A 19,986-nucleotide genomic window follows, 5' to 3' on the forward strand; every position below is an offset into this window, starting at 1 on the left:
AATGTTATGGTTGCTGCTAATACAGTTCAGTACATTACATCTAGCGTAGGAAGCCAGCAGGGGCCCACACATGAACACACACGCACACAGAAAGAGAAACTCTGCCCATCTGGGGGCAGGTGTTGCAGTTTATGGAGCGTAAGTGCAAAGTAGCCGTGTTCAATCACCGCAACAAGGCTTAGCGAGTAAGGGAACAGACACATGTGGAAGCGAGAAACGAGAGAGGCTGAAACAAATTTTAAAAAATGTATGTGTGTGAGTGAGTGTGTGTGTGCCCCTTGTCCATCTCCCTGTGGTGGCTCTAACCTTCGGTCTCCCTCTGACTTCACTAAGTTGGGCTTCCGGGCTCACAGCTGCTTTGCAGAAGCACAGCCTCATACTGCATCACACACAGCAAACTGATGATACATGCATGGTTCAACAGAAGAATAGAAGAATTAATGATGGATAGTAAGCGATTGGCTTGCTAAAAGGAGAGCTGTGTAACTGATGGGAGGGATAGAGAACTGTGGGGAATTGTTATTGCTCAGCTGTTTTAACGTGCAAGTCCAGTTTTTATGCTGAGATATATAAATTCACACAATAGATTCATTTTTTGTTTGTTTCTTTGCTTAAAAATGAAATGCTTTTTTTTAAAATTTGATTTGATTTGATTTGATATACCTTTATTAGTCCCACAAGGGGAAATTTCATAAGGCTGCCGACCTATTGCACGCAATGGCGGCGCCATCTTACCCTGCGACCATACATACATTACACAAAACATCACATGGGGAAGACAGGTCAGAGAGGTATAACAATGGAAAATGCACCACATTAATTTACTACAAGTTTGTGTTTTGACTTCAATTTGACTCATGAATGGAAAATTAAGTGTAATAGCTTCTCCTTAGTGTTTAGTGCCACAGAGTTTCAAAGTTTGTGACCAGATTTTGGGGGATCATAACTTTCCTTAGCAGGAAAGCAGTATTTGATATTTGATAGCTAAAGTAAAATCCTTCTTTTTCTTTGGTAATCTTGGGATGGGATGATCCATGCTTTTTATCACAGCCATACTGGATTATTGCAGTTCTTTATTCAGTGGAGTGGGTAAAGCACTACTATATCAATTACAGTTAGTCCACAATGTTGCTGCTACTATGGCTCCTGAGTGGTACAAAGAAAAATATGTTCATATTACACCAACTCTGGCATAGTTCCAGTGGATACCTCTGCAGTTAAGGACCCAGTTTTCATATCCTTTAGTTCACTTATAAATGCTAAGAATCTGTCAGAGATGTTACATATTGTTGCACCCTGTTGAATGCTTAGGTCAGCTGGTCAGCAGCTGTTAATAGTTCCAAGCATCAGACTGGCCTCTACTGCCGGTCAGTCCTTTGCAGTCACAGCTCTGTAATTCTTCCCCTCCACATCAGGTTGTCTGATGTTACTTCCAATGTGTACCTAGGTTAACACTCACTGATTACTCACAGCATTTTTTCCATTTCCCATGGGGCTGCCACAGGAAAAGCCTCCATATATTTGATTTAGCACAGATTTTTACACCGGATTCCTTTCCTGACGCCACTAGGGTCATCTGTCTCTGGGGCTACACTAGCTTGTTCGCCCCTGATTCTACAGCTAAATACTTTGTCCCTCCATGCAAACTCCTGTGGTACAAATTATATGGCAATTTTGGACTTTTTTTTTGAAAATTTGTTGAAAAAAGGGAAAATAATATTTCTTTCTTATGTACCTTACTTAATATGCACAAGGCTCAAACACTACAAGATGTATTTGCGATGATTTGTGTGTTATAAAACCCAAAGTTTTGCTCACAGAAGCCAAACCGCTGAAATAAGAAACTCTGGGAAGAGTTTTTTTAAAAAGTGTTTCACATGCCAGAGATACCTAAAATGACAGGGTTTGGGCTTGAGGCAAAAGGAAAGGTGGAAGCAGGCTTTGACCTAGGGTTAAAGGGGCCGGACCATGAGGTAGCTTAAACACAGATAATTTTGTTGTAGTTATTATCTTATTATCTAATTCTATCTCTAAAAGTGGTCAGGTTTTTTTCCCTCCTGTTTTGTGAAAACTTGTCGACGTCATGCCATGTCGTAGACTTACTGTCAGTTCAAGTGATCTTTTATTATCATCCTTAAAGTTGTTATAAATGGTATTGATGGATAGATGAAAGGGGCTCAAATGTGAAAATGCACTGTTGACCATTTTTAATAAAGGGTAGGAAGCAAAATATGTGCATAGGTGGGTCATGCTCAAGTTAGCCCTGCTAGAGTTACCATCTTCTTCCAAAAACACCCTATTCAGGAATGTTGGGGTCATGGCAAGGGTGAAAAAGCCTGAAGCTTTTAATGTCACTGGTCAGCACCTTTCAACCTGGGGGTTTTAGCCATTGGGATTGACATAAATCTTTTTTTTTTGTCCTATGGTAGCAGTGATATTTATCATTGGCCTTTGATTTTAGGCCCAAAAAAATAGAGACTGAATCTAAAAGATGTTTGTGGGGTTTTTGTGCCTTTTGTGTTTGAATTCATCGATTTTGATTAACTAACATTATATCGGTCCACATGGTCACATTTTCAGGAAGCCATAGAAGCCCTTGACCTTGGACTGTACAACACTGTGGTGACCACTGATTTATTCAGGTTCATGGAAGTTTTTAATACAAACTGGAATTAACTGGATCATTGTGGGGAAAATCTGCCTTTTTCGGTTAAGGTCAGTCTCAGGCTAATCAGGTACTACTGTTAATTTTGTCATTCTGGGAAATTAGGATGGAAGCTCCTTTTCATCTCGACTGCTGTGATAATTAGTTAACAGTGACGGATGCTTTTACAGTCTGTGAGGCTGAGAATCAGACTTATGCAGCGCTTTTACTGCTTCACATGCAGCTGATTAACAAATGCTCTCTAAAATACCACACAGACAACATGGTAGAGTTAGAAGTTTGTATTTATTTAACATTTGCTGCCAGCATCTCTGTCCAGGACAATCTTAGTTATGTTAAGAAATTGGACGTCCAGTTTAATGTGTCCATATATCAAGTACATTTGCCACATCTGTGATCCAACATCCTAGGACTTTTTACAGTTTAGCTTGGTCTTATTTTTTAATTTTGAAAGGCATTTGTTTTGATGTCTCACTGTGGGATGTGCCTCCCTACGTATTCCTCATAAGCATTTATCTCTTTCCCACAGTCCTGATTGGGTGGTTATTACAACAACTATGTTGGGCAGAATCACCCATCCTTAAGTTGCACTATTCCATAGCCGTTAGTCAAACAGCTCTATAATTCATTTGAGATAAGATTACAGTTATCTGTAAATTCATCCAGATGCCTCCTTATTTATTAGTCATTTCTAAAGTAATTAAGAATCATAGCCTTTCCACCAAAGTGACCAACAAAAAACACTCCAACATTAGTTATCCTCTTCTGTGTTGCATCAATTTGGGTTGTCCAGACAGTCATTCTTCTTTCTTCAAAATAACTTACAAAACAGCAAGTCGGTGGCTGCAGGAGTTGCAGCGCATATTTAATTCCTATTCAGACCACATGTGCTTCCATTCTCAGCTGGTGCAACTCTTCCCTTCATAGACTAAAAAAATAAAACAATATCTTCTGGATAACAGCTGAAGAACAATGTTTCAATTTTCTCTGTAGGTATAATTACGCCCTTAGTAAAGTTAAATGTCAGTGTGACAACTTTATATTCCAAATCACACTTTCTTTGTTAATGGTTTTGCTGTAATGTTGCTATAGGCATTTTTGCAAATGTATCTATCTAAATGCATCTAAATATATAAATTCTCAGTATAATCACATTTTTTCGGCAACTTTTTACAAACCTGCGTGAAAAAGTTCATTATTATATTGACAGTAGTAAAAGTATAACGCATCAGATTAAGCGATGCTTCAGATTACTGAGCAGGGGCGTAATTTCCAGGGGGGTCATTTCAGTTATTACCAGCAAAGTAGTTGCATGTTTAATCAGCTGGGAATTTACCCAGATTTATTTATTTATTTAGACAGATCTTGACCCCCCCGAATGTTCAGCACAAAGTTACGCCGATGAGGGAACACATAAATGGGAGGTGGAGATTATGATATTTCATAACTTCCTAATCATACTTAAAGAGAAGTGAAAAAGAATAATGAATGACTTGTTACTGTTTTTTTGGGAGGGGGGGTTTGTCTGGGTATTTGACTCAGAGTTGATCAGGAACAACTAATAAAGGAAGTACATAGACTTAAAGAAAGTCCCAATCAGGAGTAATAATCAGGAGACAATACTGTCAGACCTGCTGAATCAACAAATCACATAAACAGAAACCATCTGACGAAGTGGAAGTAGTCTAAAGATTCACAAAAGGCAACACATCACGCCAGGATCTAAAGAGACTTGAGAACAAATAAGAAAGGGAAAGGGTTAAAAAGCCATTTCTAAACCAAACCATTACCCATAAATGGAGAAAACCTGGAACAGTGGTGAATCTTATGAGTGGCCTACACAATTACTGTAAAAGTGACTCCTGACTCATCCAGGAGGTCATAAAGAACCCAGAACAACATCTAAAGAAATCAAGTTATTGGCAGTGTTTATAATTCAATAATAAGAAAGAGATTGGGGGGAAAATGGCATCCATGCTTGAGATGATAAAAAAAACAAAACCACAAACCCTAATGCTGACCAAAAAGAACACAAAGGCTCATCTCACGTTTGCCAAACCTGTATTTTATATTTACACAAGTTATATTTGTCAAACATTAAAATTTGTTCAACAATCTGAAACATGCAAGTGTGAGAAAATGTGCAAAAAAAAAGAAGAAGAAAAGAAATCAGAACTAAATTATGTATTTACTGTAAAAGCCCACATTGTTCAGCAGTGGAAGGTGCATTGCCGTAACCTACATGCTTCACATTTACATTACGTTGCACTGCAACTTCCAGAAAGAAGAGCAAGTTTCAAGGAAAACTCTGAAATGGGCTGAGGAGAAAAGGCTGATGAGGCTTATTCATCAGCTTTGTCATGGATTTGTAGGAAGCAAAAACCAGGGGAGAAAAGAGCTGATGATGGGGCTCGTTGAGGCAGCATGTTCACCGTGTTAGCAAGGAAACACAGGAGGGTTTGGGGCTGATAATGCTTGTTGAGGCTGCATAAGTGTGTGCTTGTGTGATTTTGTCCATGCACACTCTTGTTGAAGCAGCACACTTGCTGTGCTGTTCGAGGATTGAGGGCGACTCTATTGAGATGATGCTTGTTAATTCTGCCTCAAGTGAAGAGGGCCAAAGCAATGATTGAAAACAAGAGCAAACAAGAGAGACGAAACAAGATTGGCCCCAGCATTTTGATGAGTGTTTGCTTTTGAAAAGGAGGAAGAAAAGCAGAAAAATGTCAGCGATGCATCCATCAGTGATGGCACAAAATGATAAGTCCCCAAAAATCATGAACCAAAATGTATGGCAGGTATCACCAATGTCACAAATAACTCTACTTCAGGTGACTCAACAGGGTTATGAAGCCCCAAACCATCATCTGTGAATTTTCAACTGACCAAATGTTGTTTAGTGAACTCTGTAAAGAAATAAGCCCATCATAAACTCTCAAAATCCAAAGGTATTCAAATTTAAATCAAAGAAATATAAGACAAGTGTAGCCATGTGTGAATTTTCACTGTTTGGGAATCATTTCAGCAACGCAAGCCAAAAACAATCTGAAATACTGCCCTGCAGCCCAAGTTGTAGTAAACACTCCGACTTGAACACACTGTTTACTCACACTACTGGCATCACTGGATGCCATGTCTGTGCTCTTGCATAAGGATGTGTGTCCCTACATGTGTGTGGGTGCGTGTGGGGTGTATGGGGGCGAGATGGATGCAGGTGAACAGCTTGCAAGGGCCAACAGTTCCGCAGGCCAGTCTCGCGCATCACTTGACAGCCATGCCTGATGAAGCTCTATGCACAAATGAACTTGTTAAGCAAATGAGTGAACAAGCAAAGGAGGGGTGTGGGTATGGGTGAAGGGTAGCGGCAGGAGTGGGTAGGTGCACATGGCTACAGCAGCCCCTGCTAGACTTGCCTTCCTGTCTGCGCATATCACCCCTCTTTTCCTTTTCCCTTTCTGTCATTCTATCCTCTCAGAGAGCTCTCGCTATGCGACTCTATTTCAGTCTGCCTCTTCCCATCTCTCTCCTTCACTCAGCTCATGTAATACTATTGTTTTATTAGAGAACAGCCTATTTCTGATTTGGATTGGGAGATTATCCTCACAATGTCTTGACAAGGTACTGTCATCCCATATTCACAAATAATGGACCGTAAAACAGACTGTCGCAACAGATCAGGGCTTTAGCGTGAGATGGTAATGGTTACGCAAAATTTTCATGGTATTTACATGCATCGGCATGTGGCTGAGATACACAAACAGGGCTGAAAATGTGGAGACAGTTGGAGAGTTAGTGTTTATTTCCGTCCTCCTTCCTGAAATAAAACTCTCTGATCACATCACCTGTACTGACTACATACATGTGTAATATTAATGTGCGGCACATAAATGAAAATATAAAGGTCCACTTGCATTCACTTTTAGAAACTTGTGCAGTCAGTCATAATGACAGTGCACTAACCTTTGTGCTGACCACACCCATCTTCCTTGCCCCTTCTTAGACCCAGCCCCCACCATACTTATAAAAATGTCAACACATCTAGCCCCCCCTCACCTTCCTTTTCCCCCTAGGGAAGGCATTTGGGGATTCCAGCATGGTAAGTTTAGTGCTATAAGTATCACAGAGGTAGAGAAGTTGGCCATTCACAAGAACGTTGGGAGCATTTGAGGGGCTCATGCTGCTTTTCCAAGTTCCCCCACCATGAAAACGTATCTCAAGGTAAGGAGGTGAATGACATAGTCTGGATGTTTAAACGTGGAGGTCCTTTTCAGATTTCAATGAGCTACGCATGTGAGTTGTTTAATACAAGAGTGGCCCACTGGAAACTAATGTAAAGGCTGACATTTTAGTTCCACTCATGAGAAAAAGTAACCTGCTAATCAATTTGAGCTTTAGGGTAAACAGTTGAAATAATGTAAGGGTAAAATAGGTTCCCAAAAAGATTATTTTTAGTAATATCCAGGTTTTGCTTTGATAGACTAAACACTGCTTTTTGTTAGAGTTTGTGCTTTTGAGTACAGCCACTGAGTACAGATTTGTACTTGCTGGTCTTGTTTTTTAAACAGCCACATGGTTCTACTTTGTGGTTCTATTCACTCAATTCACTAGATATCATCTTACCAATCAACTGACCAATCACCAAGTGGCTCACTTGGTTGTTGTTGTTTTAGCAAGAAAACCATTTCACAAACGCCTTCCAGAGTAACCTGAGGATTTACGGTGTCTTTTCTTTGACACACTGAGCAACTGCACACACTGTCTTATACTTTGTAATATGTTTGAAGCAGAATTGATCTCCAAATATCATTACCTCATGTCAGAGAGAAACCGTTTTGGGTTTTTTTGTTTGTTTTTTGGGGGGTGGGGGTGTAAATGACTCAAGAAAGGTAAACTAAAAAGAGACCTCTCTAAACAGATTCATGTGAGAATGTAAATGTCTGCTGCAGCTAAAAAAGACATTTCTAAAACAGGTCAGTGTCATGTTGGACTGTGTGAGAGTGGAATACTGTGGACAATCTGCCAACCTGATTCTTCAGAAATTGGATATACTGGGTAGAGACAGCAAGTGGAAGATCATGGCACATACTTATGGGCAGCATTACAACATATTTATGGTGTTGTACTTGGTTGTACATATGTCAGAATTACAAAAAAAATCCCACAGACCTTTCTCACATTATTTGTTGGAAACTTGGAAACAGTTGTGAAACTGAAAAGAAGCATGCTGATGCTTTAAATTTATCCAGGTATGTTCAGCAGAATTGTCAAGACACTTTCTAATGGGTTTTCAGTGCTGTAGAAATGCCTACCAAATGACACCTCAAATCAATCTATCGCTAACCAGTTTAATCACTGAGATCTCATGTTTAATGTATTTTGGGAAGAGTAACATGCATTTAGAGCTTCCTACTGATCGGCCAAGCACTTGCTTTGTAGATCATGAAAGGAGGTTTCCTTTTTATTTTTCTATATAGCATTTCTGGACAGGCTCTAGTAGGTTAGGCTTTAACTGTGCCATTGCTCATACGCTTTTACTAGCTGTTGTGATATTTTGATACACTCCTCTTAATCTATACTGTGCTTAATTTCATTCACTTGTGAATGTGTCACTCCTAAATATGTGCACCTGGAAGCATAGCTGAATGTTAATACATCAGCACTTTTTAAAAGTGAAATAGAGATGCCTGATCTTACGAAAGACACTCAGCAACGTAACCTGTAGGTGACCCTAGCTTCTGGGCAGCTATCTATCCACCGTTCATCTGACAGTGCTTTTTCTCTTATCCTCCTCTCTCCTCCTCCCAACACCCCATCCATTGGTTTCAATTAATCAGCCATGGAGCGGAATTTATTCAGTCCCTGCCCAGTGGGATTCTTTGGTATGTGGCCCCAATGGTAGCAGGTTGAGAAGCCACGGTCTGCAGTGTCTTTAGGCCTATTACTCTCACCTCACAGCCCACTCATAAAGAGAGCTTTGAGCAGACTGTTTTTGCGGGGGGATCCGGTAGGCTTTTTGTACCATAATAACCAATTGGATTGAGTCACTGCAGACAGACATGTTTACTAAGCTTCTGCATAGGTGGAGTGAGAGAGATTACATGTGCCACAATCAAACACCAGGGCCCTGATTACTGGCTGAAGGACAGTCTGGGAAAATGATAATGTTTCTTCCCTGATCACCTAGAACTGGTGTTGACATTTTATTTCACTAGTAGTATCAGGACTGTATATGTAAAATGGTGAGCAACATGTTGGGTTGCAAAGTGGATTGCAGTGGGGCAGGAACTATATACATACTGAAGTATCTTAAGCAGCATGTTTGTTATAAGACTAAAATAGGATGCACAGATGGAATCGGCTGAGGCCCCAGGTGGTGTTGGCCAGCATTTACATATAAGCTGTTGATCTGCTGGGATTGAGCATGATCTTCTTGAACTAACATGGTAATGCAAAAAATTTGTACAATGATTTAAATGTAAAAGAAGATTGAATGAAAAGCACAATGAACTGATGGGAAGGAACAGAATATACTGTTAAATCCTTCTTGAAGAGTTATTCTTTTAACATTTAATAGCTTTTGATTTCTCATAGAATTTATATGGTCATGAATATACTGAATACTTTCTCTAGTTTTCCTCTTTGAATGACATTTGACCTTTGCTTTTAATTTCAAGAGACTGGGTGAGTTATTCTGGTGCTAGAGAAGTACCGACATCAAAAAGCCATTCTGGTGCTAGAGGTCCTCTTTAACTGAAAGCTCTACATAGTGCCTAAAATACAAGACTAGTGATTTAGAGATCTGGTGTTACATTTGGAGCTGCTTGTGAGATTGCACACAAAATACACCTGACTACCGATTTGACAAATAGTGTGTGAGACAGTTATGTGGTCTAATTTTCACTTTTATCTCCAGAAACAAGAAAATGTGTTTTCATTGCATTTTGAGATATAATAAAAGATGAAGTTTCTCTCCCTGAGTGAGTAAAAACCATCGACTAAGCAAACCCTCTTCAGGTAAAGCAAACAGCTAAAGCATTTGTAGATGTTCCAGAAGGATCGTTTCTTTGACCTCTTTTATTTACTCTGTAGACAAACAATATTATCTCTGCCACCCAAAACTGTAATGTACATTTTTATGTAGATTACACTATTTTATATGCCACTGGCTCCTTCCTTGACCAGCACATGTACAGTCTGCTTATGATACAGTATATTTCAGAAATCTTTTCATCAGACAAAAGCTGTTTTAAACTCTGATGAAACTAAGTGCACGATATTCACCAGGTCACCTGAAAGTATCCAGCCTACAGTCTGTATTCAAACCCTCCACGGTTATAAAATTGAAACTGATTACACTTGATTAAGGCGATTTTGTTTATATGAATGTTCATCCACCTTAAAGCCTCTTTATTCTTTGTATCTGTCTGTTATGATTTATCACAGCCATTCTTTTCTTACTCACCATTTCATCATATAATGATGCAACATGGCTGTACTGCAGACTGGCTGCTTACCTCCTTGATTGAATTTAAACACAGAACTCACAATGACAGGTCAAAGGACACTTTAACATTAGCTGTGCCTCTCATTTACACTAAACCTGCAAAAACTACATACAATTTATGTTTATAATAACAGCTATTTTATTTCTCTTTGCACTGCTGGTCGAATCCAGATTGGTGAGTCAGTGACTGTAACGCTAATGATAAATTTAATCTATACAGTTTTAACTGGATTAGGAGAAAAACTTGACATTTTTTTTAATCAACCCACATATGCACACTGATTTAGACAGACCTATCCCCAGTCTCCATTTCCTTTATCTGTCACATTTATTTTTCTCCCTTATCCAGTTCCACTTCAAGTTCATAAACCCAAATGAGATATTAAGAACTAACTGACCCAATTTGAATTAAAATAGCTGTAGTTTCACGAAACAACAAGGTCTGTTTTAATAATAACACCTGGATATCACAAAGTAGCATGTACGTACATCATACAGCAGCATGAGTGTGCACATGCTAATTATATGTTGGATTCTGTGTGGGTTTTCTCTCACATATATGACAGTATGTAATGAAATGGTGACCAAAAATGGTCACAAACAAAGTAAGTAAAATAATCACAGTTCCTATCTGGTACGTCTGATTAAGGCAACGTCCACATGTAAAAAGGCCATCTTTCACTGGCTGCTGTAATAAAGCTCCATCTTTACCACTGCTTCAGATCTGTTTGAGATTTGAATGGACAAAAGCAGTCAGACAAATGTTGTAGCAATTTGTTTCAATGAGTGCTTCTTTAAAAAGGCTAATAATGGCACCTAGGATAGGTCTTCATTTCAAATATGCTTTCATGCGTAACCACAACGAATGTGTGCTTTCTGTAGGGCTCTAACACTGTAACATAATGTTCCCCTGCCTTGTAGTGTTTTCAAGCACAATAAGGAGCGCTGGAGGATGATTTGCAGAGCACAACTACAACCACGAATAGTAACATCTGGATTTATATGAGGAAAACAGAGATTCCGGTCACAACATCTACAATCACACATAAGTAACCGGAGCGTCTATGAGCGTTTAAAAGACATTTTATGTTACCAATGAATCTCGATTTGTGGCTGTTTTTTATTCAGGTCACACCCAAAACTACAAGTGTTATTAGGCAACAGGACAAACATTGTAAACTCATCCCCACGTGCAAAAAGGCAGACTAATCAGTGCCTGTGTGAAATTAACAGCTGTTGTTACTCACCTACATTACGGCATCTGTAAAGAGCTTTGCATTTACTGTGGAAACCTTTGGTACAGTCGCCCCACAGTGCTGTTACATGTCATACACATATGAATTATTAGCAGGATGATTCCAGTTTATGGCATACAAAAATTATTATCAAATCCTATTTAGTTGTATTGTTTTTCTTACTAAACCACTTCTGTCCCTGAATATACATATCACACAACTGATGGTGTCTCTAAAATGAACATGGATGTAACTATTCGCTTAAAGAAGCCATTTAAACTTTCACTGGATGGAACTTGCAGATGTGCATGGAGAACCAGCTTCCCATGTGAGACCGCTGAACTGTCGGTAAAATGCCATCGCTCTACAGGAGACGTCTCAAAAATAAATTTCTTTCAGATAGGAAATGACACGCACAGTAAGCAGTTGCACGATATTAACAAATCACATTCTGTTAGGAGAGATTATCAAGTCTTTGCAGAGCCCAGCACTGTGCTCTCTGTGACTATTGAAGTGTGTGAGAGAGATGGAAGTAGTACAGGGAATTTTCAAAATAAGAGAAGCGCCAGTACACTGTGCTCTAAGAACATAGTGTCCTAACCACATTTGTGGTTATAGAAGCCAAAGTAAATTTTGTGTGCGCGTGCGCGTGCATGTGCGTTTCCATAAGCTGAAAGGAATTTTGTTGTTCTTGCCACACTCCAGTGGACAGTATCTCTTACAAACATGGCTGCAGCTGTCAGGAGATGTCGGTTTGAAGGTTTGTGCTGCTGTCTGTCAAATTGACCCGGTGTGTGCATTTAAATGCATGTGTGTGTGATATTGTGTATAGTCCACAAAGCTGAAGTGCTCTCTATGGGCTGTGAGAGGAGGGAGGATGAGCAACAGCAACTTCAAGAGGAAACACATGAGGGGAGAGGTGCAGCGGCGGGATAAAACTGAATTACTTTTGCAGCGAGAACACAAACCAATAAGTTCTATTACATTTATTTAATATTTATGACAGGTTTCCAAAACAAGCAGGCGGTGATACTTGACACTGATGTTGAATGTGATACATCCTAACATGCTTTTCATTTATTTACACCTCTGTTTTTTTGTTCTGTTTTTTTGATAAAGCGTTACCTGCAGCAGACATGTGACATGCTGTGAAAAACATCTTAGTGAGTTTTTGAAGGGTTATACATCCATCCTACTGGAGAGCATTTATTCTCTTCACAGAACACCTGCAAGCCTTTGTAGAGTTACACATGTTTGTGTAAATCGCACTGATTCCCTCTTATGTCACTTTCCATTCTAAGCCTGCACAATGCAGATCAGCAGTTCTCGTTTCATTTACATTTCAGGCACTGAGCTGACAGTCTTTTCAAGTTAAGCTTCTGGGAGAGAAGAGTTAGATGGTCTTATTTTGTCAGCTGCAGTTTGACAAAATGTTGGAGTCCCACTTGTGAGATTACTTTTGCAGAATAGGTAACTAATGGCCCTTAGTAATATTGCGAGTATCGATGTATTGTTACTGCTGAGTGCCCATATGCAGCAGGCTCTGAATGTAATTAAACGCTGGCTAATCAGAAATGAATCAGACACAAGCTGAATCAATACTTGATTTCAGCTTGTGAAAGCAAAAGTACAAACCTGCCTCAGCTCCATCTGTTCTGTTTATTTGGTGCTGGTGCAGAGCATTCAGCTAATCACACTTCCTGTCACCTTGTTTAGTAAACCATTTAGTAAAATGATAGTGATGCAACTTGTGTTGTGCAGCCACAAATTATGTCATTTGATATTTTACTGAATGTGTCTAACAGGTTCAGTGTGTCAATGGTTCAAAGTCATTTTTAAATATATTTTTGTATTTTAGTTTCTGTTTGGTTGCCATCTTTTTTGGTAGTTTTTATATTTAAGGGTAGATTACTTTTTTTAAAAATGTAAATCATGTTTTTGTATGTCTATGTTTCATTAAACTATTGCTATAAAACTCCATGAAGATATTTTGAACTCCACGAGTCAGTTTCCTCAATGAGGCTGAATAATAATTTGTTATTCTTGTAGTCTCTGTTTTTTAACAACATAGGCTGTAAAAATGAAGCTATTATGGGAATGTCTTAGACACCTCTGGTTTAAACATAACATGAGGTTGCACAGAAATCTATGGGACTCTGCAGTTCCCTCACTAGTTTAATGTCTTAATAAATACAACACAATGCTGATGTTGTAAATTTTGGTTCCACATTAGAGTCAAATAGGAGGATAAATCAGCTATGCTTTTCTTTGTAGCTGACAAGTAACTAGCCTATGAGCATTCACTGTCCCTTGGTTTCTTAGTCAGATCTACTTCCTGTCTTCTTTGTTTGACATAATGATAGTAATGGGCCTCAGTCACACAGGCTTAAAGCCCAGCTGGTGACCAACTGATCACTAGTTGCAATAGAAAATGTGTATTCCCCAACCAGTTGTGAATGCTTGCTGTTGGTTGCTGTGAAATCGATTGCGAAAGCCATGTTCAGGGAGGCCTACATCAGGTCAGTGAGCGCCTGACAAACAACCAGTCATTAAGAAAAAAGCATATTCCCAGACCAGTTGACAAGTGGTTGCTGGAGATTACTTGAAGTCTCTAGTGTGAAATTAGTTACACAGAAGGTGCTGCACCAAAAACGTCCCTGTGACTGGTTTGACTACTAACTGTGGTTTGTATGGGAAATGAACTTGTCTGCAGATGCTCGCAAGCTTCCAAGTGAAACTTCAAGATTTACATTGGAAAACAGAAATGGAAATTATTTACTTTCAAAGTAAAAGTTGCCAACTGTCTTTTCTTTGAAGGCAATTTCTGGTTTGCATCACGCTTTTTCAAGTTTAGCAAGGGCTCGGAGGGTAAATGGGAAATGTTTGCAGACACATCAGCGTCTTCAACATACAGCACGGGCGACGACAGTAATCTGCTTTCGATCAAAGTAAAGTCACAAATTACTGCACTGGAGTACCGAAGCAGCAACTGAGATGATAGAGTCATGAGTCTCAGTGAAGTCACTCGAAAGAGACCCTGGAAAGAGAGAATTTTTAAGCTAAACAGAAGGAGAGCCATGGGGAGAGGGCACGCGTGGGTCTTATATAAAGCCCAGATGGTTCTAGGGAAGCGCATGATGGGGACATGGAAGGGTGGAGGGAAATAGAGAGCGGAATCTGTGCATCTGACTGAGTGACCGAAGGGACCTGGGAGCCAACACCACAGGCTACAACACCTGGATGGAAAGATACAGATATTGGGGTCAGTCAAGGAAGCAAGGGGTGTCATGAAAAACACAAAGTGTTGCTTTTGCGCAGTGCAAACAGATGTGTGTGTGTGTATATAAAGTAGTTAAACCTTTTATTTTTTACTACAGATGAGCCTAAAGTCAGCTTCAGTAAGCCCAACAATGATCTCCAAACACTATACATTTGCCTTATACGTTTTCTGATAAAGCACTTTTAAAGTGACGTATCTCAGTTTGCTTGTCCACATCTTCAAACAAATGTTGTGTTTTCCACATAGTGTTAGTCAAAGAATTACTGCTGCTGGGCATCCATTTCTGGACAAATCCAGCAAGCCACAGGACCCAACAAAGCAGATGAAGGAGGCTTTACTGCATCTAAATGAGCAAACGAGTCTGGAAAATGTATGCTATCAAAACCCAACCTCTAAACATCTATATGTTAAGTGCTCTCAAATGGTTAATTTAGCTTTTGAGAGTTTAAGATGGTGACATCTGACATTTAATGTTACTTTTGGGGGTTTTTACATTCAAAATGATAAAGGTACACTATATAAAAGTTCAAGTTGCCCAGTTAAAACTATAAATGCTCCCACAACTTTTATATGAATTGGTGGACTTGGATGGAAGGATGGATGGGGACTGCTGCATGAAAAATAGTTTCTCATGATGCAAAAGAAAGATGGTGCCTCATAATTATCCTGCTGTCTGATCGATGAGGACTATTCCCTGTGATTAAATAGTTGCCTGCTTTTTCTTCAGAGTGATTTTAGGTGTGACCTTTAATCTTGTCTTGATGATACTGTTGTGTTACTAAGCAACCAGTCAGGTCTGGTTGCATGTTTCAGATAGCTGCAAATACTCTGAAATTTAATCCCCAGCATGTTGTCTTTATGCACCCAGTCTCTCCTGTTTACAGCAAGTTAACCAAGCTAAGCTACTGCTGGCTGTCCGTTTGCATATGGAATACGTTAGAGCAGTATCAGGTTTCTCATCTGACTGTGACCAAATAAGTGTGTTTCCCAGAAAAGGTCTGACCTAATTGGATACCAATTCATTCCAATGTATTTTATTGCTACAACAATAATCAGGTTTTTCACAGTAAATAATGATTTTTGCATTTTAAATGTATGAACTTTGCACTGACACAGTGTCTGTTTTTCAAAAGATTCATGTCCACTGCTTGTTTTCAACTTCAAACACACACACACCTCTGTGAGAGAGGTGTGTGTGTGTGTGTGTGTGTGTGTGTGCGCGTGTGTCTGCCTTAAAACATCAGGTTGAACTTTTGAAGAGCTGACACCTAAGATTTAGGGGTCAGCACTATTCCTAGTGTTTTGTCTCTTGCTCGTGTTTGTCTGGTCTCGGACACACAGCGTGTGTCAACCTGTGTTCGTGTGCATGTGCCTGTGTGTATCTTCTAAAGGCCCACACCTGGCTTCTAATAGGGAAAGACGTACAAGAGGCGCAGCAAGAACACGCAGCTGTCTCGCATGTTTCTTTTCCTTCCAAAGTCAACTCCAGACGGAGATGTCATAATGTGCGACACGCTGCGCTGGCAGGCCCACCGCTGATGGTTTCCACTTGCACGCCGCTGTGGCCGTGGTTTTCACTGCGAACAGCTCCTCGTCCACGACACTTGTGTTTGCTGATCTTCCTGTGTGTCCCACCTGCAGCCTTTAGCCTAGCACGACGAAAGGTCAAGGATGCTAGGGGAAAAAAGATCTTTGTTTTGCTCTTCTAACATGCAAGCACAGCTAGACTCAAAGACAAACTACAGGGCTTTGGGGAAAATAGCACAGCTGTTTGTTTGTTTTGTGCGGTTGTTGCTGTTTTGTTTCTGACTTTAAAAAAATTCTATTTGTAATTTTCTGTTTATGAACAAGATGTCTCGCCATATTCTGGAAGCATGAAGTGTGAGGCTCGTGGTTCTTTGTCTGTGCACAGTTTTCTCTCCAGAACATTGTGTCCTGAAGTATTTTTGTAATGTTAAAACCAAACATGCAAATCTAAGAAATAATAATATATATTTTTAAACTTTTATGGCATTGCAGAAGAATTACCAGTTTGCTGCTGCACTGAGGGGGTGTGTTTTTATGACCAGTATTCCTCATTTTCGTGAGATTCAAAGCCAATCGCATTGAAAATACCAGGGTATTCATGCAACGAGTCTCAGAGAGCAGCCTCTGCCGCACATAGATAACACAGGGAGCCCAGATGAATGAATGGTGTCATTCATACAGCAGACTGCAAGAGCTTATAAGACATATATTTATGTTGGCCAGAACCAGACTGCTGTATAAAAGCATCTTAAAACAAGGAAAATTCATAAAAAACTGGCAAAGTAAATCCTAATGTAATAGTCCATCCAACCATCTTGCTTTTAACACAAAGGTAAAAAACTTAAATGTATGAAAATGAAATAATTATTCCAAATCTTTGCATGCTTTGTCAGGCCAATATCAAAAAGAAAGTTTCCACTTATTTCACATTATGAATCTCATACAAATCTCTCAAAAAATTGTATTCATATATATACAGTACCAAATCCCTCTACAATAATACAGAGCAAAGCGCAACGATCAGACGACTCACTGTGAGCAAGCCCTTGGCAGCAGCGGGAAGGAAAAACTCCCTTTTAACAGGAAGAAACCTCCAGCAGAACCATACATAAATACAGAAATTTTACCTCTTGAAAACTTAAAACTATTAAAACAATTTTGCTGTGTTGTTGTACTGACCATGCCTTTGTCTAACTGAATTACCAGAATGAAGGCAAATCTATGTAAAACCCCAAGACTTCGTAGATCGTAGCGAGGCAGGTGAAGGAATGTATCTCTGGCAGTGCTCAAATTTCACTAAAATAAAGTACATCCTAAATTAGCAGCATTTATTACACTGAAAGAGCACAAGTACCTTGCTGTGCACCCACAGACAGACACACAGCCAGACACAGCTGAGGTTATAGAGGAGGTCAGGGGAGAACGACCATCTGATGCCAGCAGATGGAGGGATGCAGGGAGGGAGTGGAGGAAGAGGAGAAGCTGCAAATCAGGACGACATGACCGAAAGCTTATCGGCTGTTCTTAAGGCGCTGATTTCACTTCTCATCCTGTTTGCTCCAGCGCACCCACCTTATGTTTATGTTAAACTTTGCAGTAGACGAGATAGTAGCTTACAGAATATATTCCATGAGCGGGAGTGCAAGCAGTGAATAATTAAACTCCACATGCACTCCAACATAATCATGTTGGAGTGCTAACAATCCTTTCAATCCATTTGAACCCGACGGCCAAATAAGTTTTAAAAAAGTAGAAAAAAGAGGCTCTTAGGATTCTTCTCTCTGTCATAGCATCCATTTCCTATTCATGCTTCTAAATGAGATGGGGTTTTTTTCCCTTTTGATTTTTCATTTGCCTGGTGCACTTGCCGGACCTGCTGCAGCAGCACTATCTCAGGAACACACTCGCTTCCGTGTCACCTGAAGTCACCTCTATCTCTCTGTGTGTCTTTGTTGTAGAACGGAGCAGTTCCAGGAGAGCCAGTGAAGAAGGATGAAAACTCCCGGAGAGGGAACTGGGGAAACCAGATTGAGTTTGTCCTCACCAGTGTGGGCTATGCTGTGGGCCTGGGCAATGTCTGGAGGTTTCCATACCTCTGCTACAGAAATGGAGGAGGTAAGCATCACAATGACGACCTGAGCCCATTATCTTTGCATTGACAAACTAAACTACAGTGTACCCATGTTCATAATATGATACAGACACTGATTTTTATGAAACATCAGAAGCCGCATTTATTATAATTGTTCTATTAATGAGGTCCAGATATGTAAACGAGTGGCAATCAGTGTAGTATCGATATCCTGCTCAGTTTGTTGCTCCCGTCTCATATTAATATTCAGTCTCTAGCCTGTATGGAGCCATCAGAAAGAGAGTAATGACATTACTACATTTGCTGCTCTTCAGCAGACTTCCACACAGCCTGCCAATCAGAAAAAAGTGGGTTTGAAATCTAGAGAAAATATTTTCTTTCCCAGGCTAAACTGAGGGGCTGCATTTATTTATTTATTTTTGTACATTTAAATGATGACAAATTACTGCACTGGAGTCCTAGAATGAAACTGTGAAGCTGAAAAGAAGCTTACTATGTATATATCATATATAACTTAAGAATGAATTCTAATTAAAACAAAAGAAAATAGACTTGTGAACCTTTAGACTTGCTTCCCTCCCATACCTTCCTACCAGGTGTAATACTTCCATATCAGTTATGTACTATTGTTCTGTTTATCGACTTTTATAAACTTATGATGAGCTGTTGATATCTTTAGAGGGAGTGTATTTCTCCTATATTGGCTCCTCATTGGCTCCCTGTTATTACAGGCTCGAAGTTAAAATCCTCCTCCAAGTACTGGAATAATGATATCATATTTAAAGACCTCCATAGTACCATGTTATCCTAACGAAGCAGTTTGCTCTCCGACTGCTGAGTTACTTGTGGTTCAGAGGATATTCAAAAGTAGAATGAGATTTCTTTCTGTTAAAAGGGGGTTCTTGTGCATAATATAGGCATGCAGATGGACACAGTCGAGAACTGAGAACGTTCGGGTTTTCTCAGGGTTCTTTATCTCTGTTGTTTTGTTTTTTTTGTTGTATTGAGATTGTACTTTGCCCTTATATTCTCTACACTGTATATATGATCAGATACGTGTCAACTTAGAAATAATTCAGTCGCTCAGAGGCAATACCACTGTTATTTAATCAGATGATGTTAGACAGTGGTTTATTCTTGGTGGATACAATAGATATGTTTCCTATCATGGCAACTGGTGGGTGTTTTCAAACTTGTATTTTGGGTTGTAACCCTAGTGTAGCAAGATACTAAGTATTTATCAGCTGCTGAAAAATCCTCTGTTTGAAACAAGATGGCTCCTCTCCCTTTAAGACCCCCCTCCCTTTAACTTCCTAGGACCTAGCGTCCACATACTGTATGTGGACATCACACTTTGGGTTGTCTAGACCAAAATACTAAATTTTGCTCTACAAGGGCCTGATATCCACTTATGAGGCCGTTATACTGCCACTGTCCTATCGAAATTTAAAGCGAATGTCCTTATATGTGGATCTCATTTTTCTCAGAAACAAAAATCAGACAAATCGCGTAATTCTTTGTTTTTACATTCATCAGGTCCCAATCAGCCCAAATAGCAAAGAGAAATTAAAAATGCATGCCATGAAAGAGTTCGGGTCTCAGGAGGTTAAACCTATTTTCTTCTAATTGGCTGCAAAGCCTTCTGTTCTGACTCACGGAAACTACTTTTACATCGTTGTTCGA

At 39.7% G+C, this 19,986-nt stretch overlaps 1 protein-coding gene across 4 annotated transcripts in view; it reads left to right on the forward strand.

The window, feature by feature from the left end:
* Window positions 1-19,986, forward strand: part of slc6a9 (solute carrier family 6 member 9) — an 81,146-nt gene that overhangs the window by 39,762 nt on the left and 21,398 nt on the right. For all 4 annotated transcript variants that reach the window (XM_084911931.1, XM_084911933.1, XM_084911932.1 and 1 more), the window contains one exon: window positions 18,170-18,326. In XM_084911931.1, coding sequence (XP_084768057.1) covers window positions 18,170-18,326 — 157 coding nt within the window. The remainder of the gene's footprint in view (window positions 1-18,169; window positions 18,327-19,986) is intronic.

This window comes from Perissodus microlepis, chromosome 18, assembly GCF_051167445.1.
Source record: "Perissodus microlepis isolate ML-2025 ecotype Zambia chromosome 18, ASM5116744v1, whole genome shotgun sequence".
NCBI lineage: Eukaryota > Metazoa > Chordata > Actinopteri > Cichliformes > Cichlidae > Perissodus > Perissodus microlepis.